This window comes from Moschus berezovskii, chromosome 6, assembly GCF_049115385.1.
Source record: "Moschus berezovskii isolate FMDL1 chromosome 6, NW_MosBer_1.0, whole genome shotgun sequence".
Lineage (NCBI taxonomy): Eukaryota > Metazoa > Chordata > Mammalia > Artiodactyla > Moschidae > Moschus > Moschus berezovskii.
Genome location: NC_142465.1, coordinates 81802839 through 81822118, shown reverse-complemented (window position 1 = coordinate 81822118; position 19280 = coordinate 81802839). Strand labels below are relative to the sequence as shown.

Below are 19280 nucleotides of genomic sequence, written 5' to 3'. Positions count from 1 at the left end.
CATGATCTTCATTTTCTGAATGTTTATTTTGGAAATGATCTGTTCATATTCTGTTAATTGAGTGGAAGACTTATTAGTAAGCAAATTATACGTGTGGTGTGTTAATGCTAGGCAACTATTAATGTAGCAGTCTAAGTTCTTTAACCACGTTTTACAGATTTATGATGAGAAACAGTGCTAATAATGGAAGAAGCTAGAGTCTGGGTACCAGTTATAAAGTCTGATCAGCCTTGTTACCCCAGGCCAATAATCACTTAAGCTCTCTAAGCCGTCATAGACATAGGAGGCAAAAAATGATCTATCTCAGAGGTCTGTAAGGAAAAAAATTCATCTAAGATCAAATGAGATATAGTGCTTTTGTTAACTGAGAAGACACTCTAAATAATGCAACATTATATTAATGTCATTTGTTGGTTTTTTTGTTGGCTTTATGTCTAACCTAGTACCTCTGGATTTTAGTATATCTTTTATCACTCTCATTATTAGAAAATCTCTTTTATAGCAGGCAATGTATCTCTAGGAATTAGTTTCAAATTTAGTACTTTCTTTTCTCTGTTTAGATAAAAAACTGCTATGTCATCTCTAGTAGAGTTTGGAATGCCTTAGTCGTATATAGATCCATAGATGTTTACTAAAGCCATATTTTAAAATAACTTAAAATTAAAAGAACCTCTTGAATCTTGGATATCGGACTTCTACAGGACACAGAACAGGTGTCCAAGATAGAAAAAGGTCTCTTGGTTAAGGTTCTGCCCAAATTTTACAGATCTCTTAACAAAAATTTGGTAATGGTTAAGATTTTTGCACCAGTAACACTAGGAATTTTTGCTTAGGAACAAATATCAGTGAAATACTGAATTCTATGAATCCTTTTTCTACAGTGCCTCCAAAGCCACTGCACCTGCAGAATTTACCTTCGACCACTATACACCAAACTCCTAGGCATAAAGCTTTATCTAGTGCAAAACCAAGGATGGAGGAAGTTAAACCTGCCTCTGCTTGTGTCTCAAAGGAAAAACCCAGTAAGATATCAGATCTCATCAGTCGCTTTGAAGGAGGCAGGTAAGAGCTAACTTAAAATGGGAGAGGGCTGAGGGCAGACTAAAGCTGATTTTTGAAAAAATGTATGATAGAGATGTAGATTTAAAAATAAAAAAATGTAGTTTTTTATTCCATTAGGCGTGGTTGGCCTTTAGAAAGAGTGAATTTTTAAAATGCTAATCTTGCCCTTTTTGTCTTTTCATACTGTCCATGGGGTTCTCCAGACAAGAATACTGAAGTGGGTTGCCATTTCCTTCTCCAGTGTAAATCGTCAGAATTCTTCACTGTGACCTGTTTGTCTTGAGTTGCCCTGTATGGCATGGCTCATAGTGTCACTGAGTTATACAAGCCCCTTTGCCATAACAAAGCTGTGATCCATGAAGGGGACAGAGGAGCCTGGCATGCTAATCCATGAGTTTGCAATGAGTCGAACGCAACTTAGTGACTGAGCAACAGTTTTCCCTACATGAGTTGTCATTTATCATATTTATTTGCGTGCAGTTCTCTCTGCCCCAGCCTTCTCATCACATTGTGCACTGTGTACACCTTGCTTCCTCTGTGTCTGTAACGTCATTCCATGTGTTGTTGCTTCTTGTGGTCGGTCATTCCACTGGTCACTGGATATCTGGGTTGGAAGGGCAGGAAGTTGTATCTGTCTGTTTCTCATTTCGTATGCTTGAATGAACTTCTATGGGCCTGTCCCATCTTTTCTTTCTATTCCATTTTATTTAGTATAGATCTGCATCCATTCAGTGTGTTTTCCCTCTCCTCATACTCCTATACTGTTCTAGGTTAGTGAAGAGATACTGGCAGTAGCAAAGTTTATGTTAAATCTCTGTTTGTATTTATTAGATGTAATTTTTTATTATTTAACTCTGTTTTTAAAAAGTAGCTGAAATGTATATTTCTCAATTAAAGATAAAAACAAACTCACGTAAGTTTCTTTTCTACTTATATGACCCTCAGTTGTTTTTTCTTAGAATTCCCATCACTGACTTAGAATTTTTTTAATTTATCAGAAGGATTTTATTATATGTCAAAAGTCTATATATAATTAAAAAATATATTTAACTTCACTTTCATCCTTGAAGCCAATATTTCCATCTATTTTAGTGTAATATTTGGGAATGGTAATCCATTAGGTGATTTAGTTTTTTATTTGCCGAACACATTTTTATTTATGTAGTGAATCATAGCTTGGAAATACTTTCAACATCTTCTAGAAATTGTGACCAAATGCAAAACTGCAATGTCCCTCATTTGTGAGACTATATTTAGTAACAAATTCTGGAGAAAAGTAGTTCAGAAGCCTGTCTTCATTTTTTCGCTCTTGATCAATTATGGAAACTTGTCATATATTTAAATTTCAACATTTCACTCTCTGAAGTAGGATTTTTAATACCTTTGCTATCTTAAATTATAGTAATCTTTACTAGAGAAGATTGTTTTCTGTGGCAGGTTGATTCTATAGCACAAAGTGATGTGCCTCATTTTTGCAGATTCCCAGGTCCATGTCCAGTGACTTCATAATAAAAGGGGGGGATGGGCCCCGACCCCTATTCATATTACATGCTAGAACCTGTATCCTCAGATTTGGGTATAACTTTGGGAAGCCCCAAATGGGTCAATACTCCTCACTATTTTGGTAACCCAGTGTTATTTCTCTTCATACACAAAAAGTGCAGTTTTTCCATATCGATTATTTTTTTCAATATATTCTTCCAAATCAGTTTTCTTTTACAGTTAACAGATTCAAAGCCTTTTTTTGAAGAAAAGCTAGAAGGTTGGCTCTAAGGAAAGATGTGCTATAATGTATAACATTTTAAGCAAAATTGTTCTAAGAGCAGGTAGGCTGTAATGTGAGGATTTGGGCCAGTCTGGTGAAGGGATGTACTTGTGGCAAAAATCCACTGCCAGTACAAAAAAAATTATATGTTTTTAATGAAGTATTACCCATAGGAACAGGCCCTGAAAAATATCTGAATGGGTTTCTGTTGCATTGTGTCTATAGGACTTGAATGGGAAGTTTTTATTTCTTGTTGAGTGAGGTTCATGTACCTGTAGTGTGGCTTCCCTCCCCACCTTATCCTACCCGACTCTCCCATGCATATCCTCTGGATGTCACTTATTACAGGAGATTCTTGCTTCTTGTTCACAGCAGGCCTTTCCAAAAATCCTAAGTAAGTCCAGAGTTTGGTTCAGAGGGTCTTCTGAGGATCTTTCCACTGTGTTGCTGGACACTGATGTGTCCAGGTAAAGGACAGTTTGATTCATATCTTGAAGGGCTTTTGCAGAAATTTGTTGTTGATCAGTTGTGTCTGACTCTTTGCAACCCCATGGACTGCAGCACGCCAGGCTTCCCTGTCCATCACCAGCTCCCAGAGCTTGTTCAAACTCATGTCCATTGAATCAGTGATGCCATCCCACCATCTCATCCTCTGTTGTCCCCTTCTCCTCCTGCCTTCAATCCTTCTCAGTGTCAGGGCCTTTTCTAATGAGTCGGCTCTTCGCATCAGGTGGCCAAAGTATTGCAGCTTCAGCATCAGTCCTTCCAATGAATATTCAGGACTGATTTCCTTTAGGGTTGACTGGTTTGATCTCCTTGCAGTCCAAGGGACTCTCAAGAGTCTCCAACACCACAGTTGAAAAGCATCAATCCTTTTGCACTCAGCCTTTTTTATGGTCCAACTAGCACATCTGTGCGTGACTACTGGAAAAACCATAGCTTTGACTATACGAACTTTTGTTGACAAAGTAATATCTCTGCTTTTTAACGCACTGTCTAGGTTTGTCATAGCTTTTCTTCCAAGGAGCAAGCATCTTTTGATTTCATGGCTGCGGTCACCATTTGCAGTGATTTTGGATCCCAAGAAAATAAAGTCTCTCAGTTTCCATTGTTTCCACATCTATTTACCATGAAGTGATGGGACCGGATCCCATGATCTCAGGTTTTTGAATGTTTAGTTTTAAACCAGCATTTTCAATTAGGAGTAAGGAATACGCTCCTAGAAGGCAGACATCAGTGGTGGAAGATATCGCATTTACTTATACTAGCAACCTCCAACTTTTTTTTTTTTTTTAACACCAAAAATATTTCATATTGTGGTATAGCGGATGAGCAATGTTGTGATAGTTTCACATGAACAGCGGAGTACCTCAGCCATATATATAAATGTATCCACTCTCCCCAAACCCTACTCCCATCCAGGCTGGTACATAACATTGAGCAGAGTTTCATGTGCTGTAGTATAGGTCTTTGTTGGTTATCCATTTTAAATATATCAGTGTGTGCATGCCCTTCCCAAAGTCCCTAACTTTCCCTTCCCCCCAGCAATCATAGGTTTGTTTTCTAAGTCTGTGGACAAGCTCCGACTTTTATAAGATGTTTTCCCCTACCAAATTTTTCCTTCCCTTCTTGTGATAGTAAACTTTCTTACCATTTGTTAGCCACATTACATTGGCCACATTGTCTAGGTTTCTAAGCCTGTATTGTGGGGTCCCTACTTTGGAATTATTTATGATATGGAACAAGATAATCTATATAAAGGGTTTAATGTAGTTTCTGGCACTTAATAAATGTTAGTTGGTATTATTGAATTACTGTTATGATCATCATCACAGTTAGTTATTCTATTGGTCCTCCACTTTTTATTGAGCACTGTGACATACCAAGCGCTGTGCTAAGAGGTGGGAATAAAGCAGAGAACAAGATGGGTACATTTTGTACCATCACAGAGTATTAGTCTGTTTTATTTTTTTCTCCTCAGTAAGTCATAAGAATCTCTTCAAGACTGAAGTCCAGAATTTTATATTTTTCCTTCCTGGAATCCTAGATTTAAGTACTATATTAGTATTTCCACGGAAGCATTTCTGTATACTGGTAGTTAATCTTAAGCCTCTTTGAGGTGACATCTGAGCAGAAACGTGAATGATGGGAAGGAGTAAACCACACTACTGACTTGGGGAGGACCGTCCTAGGCAGAGAGAATTGCAGCTTAGATATGCACATTTGCTTATTGCGTATGGGAACAGCAAATTGACTAATATGAGAAGAGCACAGTGAGTGAGGAGAGAACAGAATTTAATGAGGCCAGAACTAGTAGGGGCTAGAGTATGTAGAATCATGTAGGCCGTGATTAAGATGCCAAATTTACCTTCAAGTGTTCGGGGAAGCCCTCACTCAGAGTTTGATCTCTGTGGCCTACCTGGGACTGGAGGGGATCTCTGTGGAAATAGACCAGTTGGGATGCTGTGGCAACATGTGCAGTAAGGTTTTTGAGAAATGTGTCTGCTTTCCAAAGATAATCTTTGGTTTCTAACCTGTTCATAAATTGAGGGCTGACTATACTTGTCTTTAAAATGTTAAGAAAGTAAAAATCTTGGGATAAGATGGCCTTATTATCTATTTCTCACATCTCAGTCTTCACTAATTAGCTATGTTAATAAACAACCCAAGGAAATGTTTCCAAACCTATAGGTAAAGCTCAGGCTTATCATCTTTATTTAAATGTTTATTTGAGTGTGGATAACATCCTGAACAACTGAGAGCTACTCTGCCACTTTTTATCTAAGTTTCTAAAACCAAGGGGAGGGGACAGATATCTTCACTGCTGCTGCTGCTAAGTCACTTCAGTCGTGTCCGACTCTGTGTGACCCCATAGACGGAAGCCCACCAGGCTCCCCCATCCCTGGGATTCTCCAGGCAAGAACACTGGAGTGGGTTGCCATTTCCTTCTCCAATGTGTGAAAGTGAAAAGTGAAAGTGAAGTCGCTCAGTCGTGTCCGACCCATAGCGACCCCACGGACTGCAGCCTACCAGGCTCCTCCGTCCATGGGATTTTTTAGGCAAGAGTACTGGAGTGGCTTGCCATTGCCTTCTCCGGATATCTTCACTAAATACCCCTAAACAACTGGAATAAATTTGTTTTTATTCTGGAACTTGTCCGTGACAGCATTTTCATACTTCCTTTGTGTTTTATCTTTTAGCGCTTTATCGAATTACAGCGATTTGAAAAAAGATTCTGCTGTGAACCTAAATGCTCCTAGAACCCCAGGAAGGCATGGATTGACAGCCACACCTCAGCAGAAACTCCTCTCCCAGCACTCACCACAGAAGCAGGGAAATGGTACAGATCAATCTCAGGGTGAACAGACTTGTGTGGCTAATGGTATGGTAGCTGCACAAAACCAGGCGGAATGTGAGGAGGACAAAGCGGCCACTCTTAGCCCAGATACTCCTATTCAAACTTCTGAACCCTTGCCCGATACAGACTTAGTGAATGGAGAAAAACAGGAAACAACCACAGGCCCTGCATCACCCACAACAAATAACTGTCATGAAGATGTTTCTGACAGTAGCTACAGGACTTTACGTGCCAGCCCTGTGCTCCCCCTGGAAGAGGAAAGGACAGACACAGAAGCCAAGGTACAAGAGAGGGAAAGTGAAGAAAGCCCCCTAGAACTGGAACAGCTGGCCCAGCACCATGAGATGAAGGTAAAGCATAAGTAGGAGGAAGCACTAACTATTCCACTACAATTTAAACTCTGTTTTATAGCACTTATGTGATGAATAAGTCTGATCATCTTCACCACCAGTTCAGCAGTTTTCAAGCTCTAGCTGCTGATGCATGTTTCCCCTACTCTCTGAGGAGACACTTCACTTTTTCTTCTATATAATTTCTGTTGATCTCTCTATTATGATTTCAACATTCAGAACAGTGTAAAGACTTTGATATAGGAAAACCACAAACATAGTGTTTATATTTACATCAGAAATTGCTCCCCATAAATATATGGGCAGTTGGATATGAGCTACTGAACTGAACTGAAATGAACTGAATAATAAACATAGGGATGCATCCCCAGTATGTATGGTCTGAGTAACAGTAAATTATTTAATACTGAAAATCATCTTAGTTCAGTAGTTCATTTATAGAAGAAAAAATAGTCCCGGGAAGCTTAAATGATGTTCTAGACTCACAGTAGAAGCCCAGACATCTTGTGCCTTGACTCTCAGGCCGATGTTGTGTCCTGATTCAAGAAGTCACAAGCGTAAATGCCTAATTGCAGTAAATGTCAGTGAATGCAGCAGCCATGAGTGATAGACTAAAGAGAGGTGAGACTGTGCAAACTAGAAGTTCATTTCCTTTCTAAACAGAGCAGCAGTTTGATAAACCACCTAAATGGCATTTATAAGCTAATAAAGGACTGATTTGCTGATGAAATAATATTCATAACCTACCTGTACTATGGCAGAAACTTTTATACAACTTCAGTAACAAGACCCCACTGCATTTGTATTCTTTATTCATGTCAATTTAGTGCTTTGGGAAGATCAATAAATACGGCTTTTACATATTGAAAATATAGAATTTGAAATTCCAATTCCATTTGGAATTTCTTGGATCAGAAATGCAATATAAGCATTATTATAGAGTTCCCTGGAGTGGAGAGTTGTTATAATTCTGAAGACAAGGAAAAAAGGTTTCCATTGTCTAGTCTCTCTTGTTGATTATAAATAATAATCTGGGTAGGATAGTTGAGAATTGAAAATTGGACAATTATAGGAAAATTTGTAAGTGACAAATCCAAGTCCTAAATCTGTTTAGAATTATTTTTCTATGATACTGTCTTAAGTGGCACTACCATAGGCAAAAATTCAAAAAGACTGATACTAAAATATTAGAGTAAAAATGATTGATTGATGTGTTCAGAACTTTAAAGTAAAATCTGTCTTATAGTTCAATTCACAGTGACCCTGAAAAATGTCACAAATAGGCAAAAGGCCAGAGGTTTAATTTTAAATGCTGACTCTGAAGCAAAGAAAGTTTAAATAAGGAAGTGGGTGGGAGAAAGTGAGTCATCCTTGGTAACAATATCTGAAACATTAAAGAAACAGGACCATACAAAGTGATTCTCTTTACATCTCAGTATAGTAGTAGATTTTAGTGTCTCTGTGCTTAAATTACTTTGAATGGAAGAGAATTTTCGAACCAAAGAACTCAAGACTCATATATGTCATTTTACAATTGGGATGATGCCACCAGCAAGTATCAGTAAAACAGCAAGAACTGTTTTTATTAAGGGAAATGTTTTAATTGGTGATGTCTGTGGTTGATGGATACTACTTTTTTTCCCCCTGTTGTGTATTATTATGTATACATTTTCACAGATGTGTCTTACATGGTTTGGGAAAGACTTAATAGGGCTTCCTGTTACATTAGTGAAACATGTACATCTGGTCTTTCTTCTAATGGGCATTTAAGCAATAGTTGGCACATGCTATATGTAGGAAGAAAAATTTTCTCTTCAGAGCTATTGATCCAAACACTACTTGAGTCCCCCATCTAAAAAGGACTGTTAGGATTTAATTTCTACATGGTGACAATGTGTTTTCCTTTGTTGCTCTAGTGCTTGTTACACTGCCTTTCCTTGTTCCAAAATGCAAAGATAAATGTTAGCAGTGTTAGGAGGATACATTTTATGTTAAGTGTATTTTACCACAATTTTAAAAGTAAAATTAAAAAATTTTTTGGTTAGTAGTATATTGTGGACCAAACAATTAGAACCAGGAATTTTTTTTTAATTGAAGTATCGTTGCTTTCCTGGAGAACGGCATGGCAAGCCACTCCAGTATTCTTGCCTGGAGAATCCCCACGGACAGAGGAGACTGGTAGGCTATAGCCCATGGGGTCACAAAGAGTCAGACAGGACTGAGCAACTAAGCACATAGTTGCTTTACAAGGTTGTGTTTGTTCCTGATGCTAATGAGAAGTTGTTTCAGTCATATCTGACTCTGCAACCCCATGGACTGTAGCCCACCAGGCTCCTTTGTCCGTGAGATTCTCCAGGCAAGAATACTGAGGTGGGTTGCCATTTCCTTCTCCAGGGCAGGCATCTTCCTGACCCAGGGATCAAACCCACGTGTGTCACATCTCCTTCATTGGCAGATGCATTCCTTACCACAGGCACAACTGGGAAGTGTTCGTGTCTGCTGTACAACAAATTGAATCAGTTATACCTTATCCCCTCTTTGAGTCAGATCTTAAGGCTCTCTTTAGTGATGATAATAGAATAATTCTGTGCTATTCTATGTAGGAATATTCTCTTGTTAGCATAGCTTTCCAGAATGTCAGTTGTTTCTTAAAGATTATCTAATGTGATAAACTTCTAAGACATCATGGAGTTTTTGAGTTTCACTGTGCAGATAACTGAAAAAAAAATTATTTCAGTCTTTATATAACTGGATGTAGAGATTTACATCAAAATAGTCTTCTTAAGTTTCAGGAAAGTAGATATATATTAAAATATATCTTAGACAATCATTATTAATAACTGAGTCTCAGTTTCTGTAGCTCTCACTGATTGATGTATTTTGATCAACAATCACTTTCAGTGGTGAATATAGAATCTTGTTATTTTTATCTTGTAAAAAATAATCCCTTCCTCATTGAAACTGTTGACTCTAGTTACTATACTTAGGAAAGCAACACTTTTCCAGTGTTTAAACATTTTGCACCAGTAATCTAGATATAAACAGACACCTCAAAGCAAGCATATATTTCTTTTAAAAACCTCAGAGTCAAAAGAAAATTTTAGTACCTTGTGATACCTTTAGCTTTCAAACTCAAAGTTTTAATAGTGTCTTTCAGTTCAGTTCAGTTCAGTCACTCAGTCGTGTCCGACTCTTTGCGACCCCATGAATCACAGCACGCCAGGCCTCCCTGTCTATCACCAACTCCCGGAGTTCACTCAAACTCATGTCCATTGAGTCGGTGATGCCATCCAGCCATCTCATTCTCTGTCGTCCCCTTCTCCTCCTGCCCCCAATCCCTCCCAGCATCAGAGTCTTTCTGGTGAGTCAACTCTTCGCATGAGGTGGCCAAATTTCAGCCTTAGCATCAGTCCTTCCAATGAACACCGAGGACTGATCTCATTAGGATTAACCATGTATTATAGCAGAGTACAAGATTGAAATCTACTAAAAGAAAGGTTTTATTATAAGAAAACATACTAAGCATACTAACATACTTTGCCTCTAAGTTACAGGAAAGATAGGGGTCAGGGACTGTTTTAGAGTATATGCATGTGCCCTCGTGGGCAGGAGTATTTGAAGGCATTGGGGATAACAACAGTATTATAATTCCTGTTTGGCATGACAAATTTGGGTTATCATAAATAGTTTAAACCATATTAGGAGGCTCAGATAAATAGCTCAGGATCAGTTAGAATGAATTTCATTAAAAGTACTTACACTTTCTCATATTTGTAGGCTTCAGTGGGTAAACTTTAGTAGAACTGCCTTATGTTGAATGCAGCAGTCATCAATTTATGCCACAAATGAAAATTTCTCTTCACAGGTTTCATGAGTCTTTTAATATCCAAGTTATATTTCAATAGGTTGGTTGGTAATTTTTTTCTGAGATTTATTTAAAGTACTTCCTTCCTTTATATTTTGTCAGTTCAGTTCAGTCACTCAGTCATGTCCAGCTCTTTGCAAACCCATGGTCTGCAGCACGACAGGCTTCCCTGTCCATCACCAACTCCTGGAGCTTGCTCAAACTCATATCCATCAAGTCATTGATGCCATCCAACCATCTCATCCTCTGTCATCTCCTTCTCCTGCCTTCAACCTTTCCCAGCATCAGGGTCTTTCCCGATGAGTTAGTTCTTCACATCAGGTGGCCAAAGTATTGTACTTTCAGCTTCAGCATCAGTCCTTCCAATGAGTATTCAGGACTGATTTCCTTTAGGATGGACTGGGTGGATCTCCTTGCAGTCCAAGGGACTTTCAAAAGTCTTCTCCAACACCACAGTTCAAAAGCATCAATTTTTCTGTGCTTAACTTTCTTTATAGTCCAGCTCTCACATCACATGACAAATCTATGGAAAAACCATAGCTTTGATTAGATGGACCTTTGTTGATAAAGTAATGTCTCTACTTTTTAAGTTGCTGTCTAGGTTGGTCATAGTGTTTCTTCCAAGGAGCAAGCGTCTTTTAATTTCATGACTGCAGTCACCATCTGCAGTGATTTTGGAGCCCAAGAAAATAAAGTCTCTCACTGTTTCCATTGTTTCCCCATCTATTTGCCATCAAGTGATGGGACCGGATGCCATGATCTTCCTTTTTTGAATATTGAGTTTTAAGCCAGCTTTTTCACTCTCCTCTTTCACTTTCATCAAGAGCATCTTTAGCTTTTCTTCGCTTTCTGCCATAAGGGTGGTGTCATCTGCGTATCTGATGTGATTGATGTTTCTCCCAGCATTCTTGATTCCCACTTATGCTTCCTCCCACCCAGCATTTTGCGTGATGTACTCTGCATGTAAGTTAAATAAGCAGAGTGACAATATTTCATACAGCAAGCCAAATATAAGTGTAAAGGTGTGTACTTTTTAAGACTAACGTTCATATAAATAACAGATCTAATATTAATCTTTTCTTCCACCAAAGATGAAAGAAATTATGTAATGAAGTAGAGGAATAGATGAAGGTGGTATACAGAATATGGAGATTTATATAAACACGAGTTTTTACATATTTATTTCCTGCTTATTTCCTGTTTTTTAATTTTACTACTTTTTTTTATAAACGTTGAGGATTTATAACTTTTTAACATACTCAAAAATTAAGATAATCATCTCCTGCTGCTGCTGCTGCTGCTAAGTCACTTCAGTCATGTCCAATTCTGTGCGACCCCATAGACGGCAGCCCAGCAGGCTCCCCTGTCCGTGGGATTCTCCAGGCAAGAACACTGGAGTGGGTTGCCATTTCCTTCTCCAGTGCATGAAAGTGAAAAGTGAAAGTGAAGTTGCTCAGTTGGGTCCAGCCCTCAGCGACCCCATGGACTGCAGCCTTCCAGGCTCCTCCATCCATGGGATTTTCCAGGCAAGAGTACTGGAGTGTGGTGCCATTGCCTTCTCCAAATCATCTCCTAGGGGGGAAAAATGATAGAGAATCACATTCAGAAGTAAATTGCAAACAGAAAACCAGTGGTGTAATCCAAGTTAATTCCGTTTTCCTATTTTTCCTTCAGTTTCTTCTAAGTTTAATTGTAACTCTTAAAATTGTTGATTAATTTATAGAGTGTAATATGAGTTATCAGAGTTTTCTGAGAGTTAAAACATAATGCTTACATAGGTTATCCATTTTTTATGGACTACAAGTTCTTTTATAATCAAGCTTTATTTTAAATTAATTTTTATTAGAGTATAGTTGATTTACAATGTTGTGTTGGTCTCTGCTGTGCCCCAAAGTGAATCAGTTATATGTATCCATATATCTATTCTTCTTTTGATTCTGTTCCCATATTTAGGTCATTAAAAAGTATTGAGTAGAGTTCCCTATGCCATACTGTAGGTTTATGTTAGTTATCTGTTTTAGTGTATATATGTCAACCCCAGTCTCCCAATTTATCCCCCATTCCCCAATAAAACTTTAAATTTCTTTTGGTTCACATCTTGAAATATAAAGAGACAGCTTTTGTGGTCTTGTTAGATTTGAAGACAAGTAGTAAATTACTTCTATATTTCTTCTCTTGCCAAATCAACTTTTAATTCCAAGAAAGTGAAAGGCAGTACAAACCAATTATCTACCTTTACTAATCAATATTTCATTGTTGCTAGTATTATAATAAAGGTTCCAACTGAAGTGTAGGCATTTAAAAATGGCATGTAGGATAATGGAAAAGTTTCCCACTAACCATGTGGATCATTCATAAAAGTCTTGAGGATAGCTTTTCATTATTCATTTAGAACTGATGGGAATCTCAGAAACTTCTTTACGTTGTGGTGACTGTTTAGTATGTTGGAAAGTTCTAAGAAAGAAATGAGAAAAAGTGAACTTCAGAGAGCCTATACCTGAAAAAACATATATCTACTATTGTTCACTGTAAAAATTCAGTATTCAGGACTTACTTTTCTAGGTCCTGGAGACGGAAATGAAGAAGGCAGACCCTTTCCACAAAGTCTCAGTCTGCTGAGGGGAGAGAAACATGAGTAAATCACCACGATGTGGAACAATAAGGGCTTAGGAAACACTATGAGAAAATAGCTGTGCCTGGAGGATAGCTGGTGAGGGGAGCTGCTAGCACAATTGGACTTGAAGGAGCAGTGGGAGGTGCTAGTGGTCCAGAATAGAAGGGAACAGGGAGGTAGAGAAGAGGAGTGCATTCAGGCTGAGCACAGGGCTGAGAGTAACAGGAGGGTAGTTGCCATGTCTAGGGATTTTTCTGGCCTCATAATAGAGGCCAGAAGGGCTAGTGAAATAAGTGTTGGGATAGAAGGATAGGCTTAATGAGAAAGTATAAGCTAAGGATAAATTGCAGTGGGTTTGTTTGCCTACGTTGTATTTTCTTCCCCCGAAAGCCCTGGAGATTTTTTTTTTTTAATTTTTTAAAGTCTGAATAAAAATTAATAATCTTCGTAGAAAATCAAGAAAATGCAGCAAAGCATTGAGAATACAAAATCACTCATAGTTCTATCACCTAGAGAAAAGTGCTTTGATATCTAACTTATTTGCACTTGTCAAAGTGCTTTGATATCTAGCTTATTTTTCTCAGCTGATTTAAAAAAAAACATATTTCAGTAGCTTAATATATGGTCATTCTGCATCCTGTTTTGTAGGATATGTATTTTCCCATGTTATTTCAAGCTTTCTATAAGCCTAATAGTATCTGGTCTAAGAGGCATTTAGTTAAAGCATGGATGTGACATGATTGTACATCTGTGGGTTTTAGAAAAATGACTCAGATGAAAGGAAAAACAGATGGAGCAGGGTATGTGGTTAGTAAGCAACTGTTGTATTCCAGGTGTGAAAGGAAAAGGTCCTGGATGAAGCAGAGGGTTAGGGACAAGGAAGAGGGATTTCCGAGAACTGCATGACTGGATATAGGGAATGAGTCATGTTCATTCCCTGTAGCTTCATCCAGTGAAGTGGCAGATAGAATGGTGTACCATTTACTGAACTACAAAGGAATAGAAAGAACAACATATTTGGAGGCAAAAAAATTTAATTGGCTTTAGACATAATGAATTTAAAGGACTTTTGCAGTGTCCTGGAGAAGGAAATGGCAACCTATTCCAGTATTCTTGCCTGGTGAGTTCTGTGAATAGAGGAACATGCGGGGCTACAGTCCATGGGTCCCAAAGAGTTGGACACCACTGAGCAACTAACAACTCGTTGCAAAGTTCAGGTAAAGATATGTAAAACAAATATGGGATATTCTTGAGACATTATGAATTATTGGTTAAGAATGAAAGCTATAGAATTAAAGCTTTAGGATTCTAAAGCTTCAGAATTAAAAGAGATAAATTCAGATCCCAGCCCCATTACTTCCTAGCTGTGTAACCTCAGGGCTCATTAGTACTAAATTCTACAGGTCCTGGTTTCCTAAGCTTTTTGAGATGACAGACAAGAAGGAAAGTGATTGTGTTTGGAATGAGGGGAGGGAGTAGAACTGTTCATTAAACTTCTTTTATACTACTTAGCTTGTGGCACCTACAGGACATCCACTGGAAGATATTAGGCAGGTGAAGTAAAGATCTGGAGCTCAGGAAGGAGGGTAGGAATGTAAGAGGATGTATGTAAGCAAGTGATTAATATTGCCGAAATAGAATGTGTGGGAACCGGAAGAAAGCCAGGCACTGAGCCCTGAAGAGCACAAGCGTAATCAAAACGAGAACATAGTGATGTTTCCAAGAGGAGAAAGAAGGATTCTGTTATGAGAATCACTGGCTTCAGAGGGCAGAGGATGAGGGGCTGGAATTGATGAACTTGCAAGGACTGTCATCATTTAAAATGTGCAATTAGGAGTTAACCTGGAGACCTAGGCCTTTGCTGGGACATTATAGCTAATAGCTCAGTAAATCTGGGAATTGAGATTAAATACAGTGAATCTATATTGCACATAAACCATGTGCAAGGCACTGCAGTAAATTCAAAGAGGAAACTAGCCGTTGAGCTGATTAAGATAAATGACCATTATTTAAGGTATCATGAGGTAAAGGGGAAAGGAGAGCTCAAAGATAGAGCCAAGGTTTGGAGCATGGCTGAGAGGATGAATTACCTGTTGTTAGCAGAAATGGAGAAGTCAGGCAGTCTGAAGCTCACCAAGTGAGTGAGTGAGGTTCTGAGAAACAGCCCATACAGGCTTTGTGCTGGGTGTGTCAGTTTGAACCCCAACCTTTTTGGTACCAGGGACCGATTTCATGGAAGACAGTTTTTCCATGGGCAGGGGCAGGGTTAGGTGATTTAGATTTCACCTGGCGCTCATCTCCTACTGTGCAGCCTGGTTCCTAACAGGCCATGGACCAGCAGCAGTCTGTAGACCGGGAGTTGGGGACCCCCTGCCATAAAGGCCAGTGGAGTATCTTCAAAGAATGGGACTTTGAGTTTGAAGACATTGGAGAAATTAGCTTTTGTGGTGCCTTCTGACCAAGACTCTGAGGACTCAGATCCAAGATGGTGGGACCAGTCAGCAGTCTCTCTAGCTTGCTGAGTGGCCTGGAACTGAAGAAAGAGAAAGCAAATTTGAAGTGGGATTGGCCATGCAGCAGAGCGAAGAGCAGCGGAACAACAGAATCAGGGATTGGGTTTAACAGAATGTTAATATGAACCAGGAGATTTGGGAAAGTCAGGTGCTTGAAGGCCACAGTGTGCACAAAGATTCAGTTTAGTGTGGGTGTGAGAGAAATAGAAAGATCAGAACTTGAAAAAACAGTGGTTGTTGTATGTGGCTTAAAAAAACAAAAGCAAAACAGAGCAACAGGAAGACAGGCTCAAGAACCAGACTTTCTCAGTTTGAATTCCAGCTCAGCTATTTACCAGTTATGTGACCTTGAGCAGGTCACCTTAAACCTCTGTATACCTCAGGTTGCTTCATCTATAAAATGGAGGTAATATTACCTACTTCATAACATTTTTACAAGGGGTAAATCTTTTAATAGTTGTAAGTATAGAGAACAGTGCCTTGAAACAATGTGAGCTGTATAATTGTTAAATAAAACAAAAAATACAAATCCCGTTTCCTCATTTATAAATCTAGATGAATAGACTCATGATCTGAGATGTCCCTTGATAGACATTCAGCATATTGTGCCTGCTGAAGATCCCGCACCTCACTCTTAGTTCTTCTTTAAACTGAGGTACACAGATAAGTTTGCATGCCTCTTGCCTATTAACTTCTTTTTTTTTGTTTTGTTTGTTTATCCTGCCTGAACACCATAGATTATTACCATGTAAAACACTAATGTGTACAAGGCTTTACTGTCATCAGAAATATTATGTGACCTAATTACTTTGATATTCTTCCTTGGCTTGGGATAAGATAATTTAGTGATTGATTCTGAGTATATATTTTCTTGACTTAATTTCTGCTAAACCCAAAAGACACTTTAGTCTAATGTATATTAAATTGTGTATAAGAAGAACAAAGTTTTCCTCTCTTGTTGCCATTTCCAGTCTGATCTTATGCAGGTAAGCAAATTGTCCTCCTCGGTTCAGGCTCTGTTCCTCTCTCCTCTGTAACCTTTATCAAAAAGATGTAATTTAAACCTTCAAGTTTAAAGCTCTTACTTTCGAATTTGATAAACAGTGTGGAGGATGTAGACTGGGAAAATATTGGTGCTGGTCACAGTTAGGCTTGAATTTTGCTCCCAGAACTTCCTGAAGGATCATGTTAAAGTAACAGACTATTTATGCTTGTGAGACTATATTATGAGGCAGCGGAAGGAATAATGCCTGAATGTTACAGTGGTGGTTCTCTTTTTCTTATATTGTGTACCTAGTGATACATTTCTTCCTGATTGCAAATCTTCCCTGAGACCATGTGACCTTACTTATGGCATTATTATATGATCTTATTAGAATACAAAATCTGTGTTTAATTCCCATACCTTCTCATTTTCTTCCTCCCTAGATCCAGGGGGAGTTCTCTTATGTATAAGGTGGCAGCAGAATAAGAACTTTGTTTTCACAAACCTGACCTGAATTTAACTCAGTCACTTATGGGGCTTCCCTTGTGGCTCAGCTGGTAAAGAATCTGCCTGCAATGCAGGAGAACTGGGTTCGCAAAGAGATGGACACAACTGAGCGACTTTCACTTCCCTTCAGTCAGTTACTAGCTCCTATCATGAACTCCTTATTGCTAAATTGAAGACTGTAATTAACTGACGACAGATTTGGATAGAAATTCCCCACGAGCAAGAAACATCCATTCTATAAAACCCGATAATTTATATATGTAGTTTTATATATAGCATATTGAGTATGTTATAAATATATATATGAAGAAGGCTATAAGAACTTTTAGTAGTTTTGATTCAGTGTGTTTAGGAAAAAACTGCTTAAAACAAAGTGACTGAGAATATTTATTAAGAATTATAAAGCATAATGTCAATATCTGATTCATTTTTAAATAATTTAAGATTCTACACTTAAGGAATCTTTCAGGAAACAGTTGCTCATTGGCATTTCCAAAATTCTTTTCAAAATATCTACTCCCTTTCTTGGTAGTTTTTGAAGCATGTGGCAGGGAGTATGGCACTAATATTCAGAAGAGTGAATTGCTGGCTCCACACAAGCATTTTCAGCCTATCCAGTGAATGAACTCTGTGAGCTGCTCTTTGTCCCAGTTCCTGCCATATGGAAGAGTCATGCCAAAAGGTCTGAAAAGAGCTGCAGGAGTTGGTGACATCTGCAAAGGAGATAGAATTGATACTGCAGTGTGCCAGCGGGTACATTGACTAATAACTAGGCTGACCCTAACCCTAGTGAAAAGGAGCAGGTCTCTGTGAAAAGATTATTGGAGGTTTAAAGGTACACAATAATAGCCTAGGAATGTATTAAGCAGAGAGAAGTAGGGCAAAATAAATTGTGTAGTCTTTTATTGTAAGGGGAGTATGTCTTACTTTTTCAGTTCTGATAGTTTAGTTATACTCTGGTGTATTTTTGTTCAAGGAAATACTCTGAAAATCAGCTTTTAATACAGTATATGTTTACAAGTAAAAAAAGAAAAAAAAATCCCTTTATATAGGTATATCAAAAGTAAGATACTTTTCAAATAGCATATTTATACTTATTTTGTAAAATCAGGCCTGTGTATTCAGTTCCAAAAGAACCAAATGAGATTACTCATCCAGTCAGTATTGTGTAACCATATTGTTTTCCCAAGAATTACAAAACTAAATGACTTCTTAGTAAAAGACTATTTTAAAAAATATCAGGCTACAGCCCCAATGTACCAACAGTTCTAAAACTCCTGGGTTCATTATTTAAGCATAAGTCTGATAGAGTAATAGAGTCCTGTGGATACAGAGAGATCATATACTTCTCCCTAAATGTACTAAAGTATATATGTTTCTGAAATGTGAGCAAGTTTCAGAAACTAAACCAATTCTTTAAAATTTGGAAGCCATCATATTATTACATCAAATGTGACTGAATTTTTTATACCGATAATTATTACTAAAATGCTTAAAAGTTTGCTTTAAGTAAAATTTATGTTGGAAAAATAATGAGCATATAAATTAAAATGTTCATTCCATTTTTAAATGGATAGCTGGTATTTTATTAGTCTTGTAGGCAAGTAGTAGTCTCAGTTTTTGTTGCAAAGAAGATTAGAGTGAAAGCCAACTATTTACTAATGGTTACTCAAAATCACATACTCTGCTATATAAATAAAATCTGATTTAGTCCTAACTGTGTAACCTTGGGCGAGTTTCCTGGCCTCTTTGAGTCTTGTTTTTTTTTTTTAAGCTCTAGAATTTTGTTGTATATGTATACTACATATAAAATAGGAATAATATTGGCACCCATTTTATACACTTGTTCTAAGGACCAGTCAGTGTGTGTAAAATGCTTGTAACAGTCTGGCCCATTTCCTATTCCAGGGGATCTTCCCAACCCAGGTATCAAACCTGGGTCTCCCATATTGTGGGCAGATACTTTACCATCTTCCAGGGAAACCCACACATAACAATCAATAAGTGAATAATTGTTAGCTATTCTTATTATGGTGATATTATCAACATTATTGTTGTGATTAACCTAAAAAAGTCTCCATAACTCTATGATGTCCTCACTTTCACCATAAAATCCCTTGTAACTTTTCACAAACCTTATATATGACCATTTGTCAGCATGTTTACTTTTGCTTATCTTTGTGTTGGCTTTGGCAAGGTCAAGGACCTAATGTTCGAAGACCATCTGTGTGGAAGGAGTATAGTTTTTACAAATAACTGCT

General features: G+C 38.0%; 1 protein-coding gene across 8 annotated transcripts in view; it reads left to right on the top strand.

Moving 5' to 3' along the window:
• FGD4 (FYVE, RhoGEF and PH domain containing 4) overlaps positions 1-19280 on the top strand; it is a 240138-nt gene that overhangs the window by 171615 nt on the left and 49243 nt on the right. For all 8 annotated transcript variants that reach the window (XM_088837234.1, XM_088837228.1, XM_088837232.1 and 5 more), the window contains exons 3-4: positions 882-1062; positions 6028-6535. In XM_088837234.1, the coding sequence (XP_088693360.1) occupies positions 882-1062; positions 6028-6535 (689 nt within the window). The remainder of the gene's footprint in view (positions 1-881; positions 1063-6027; positions 6536-19280) is intronic.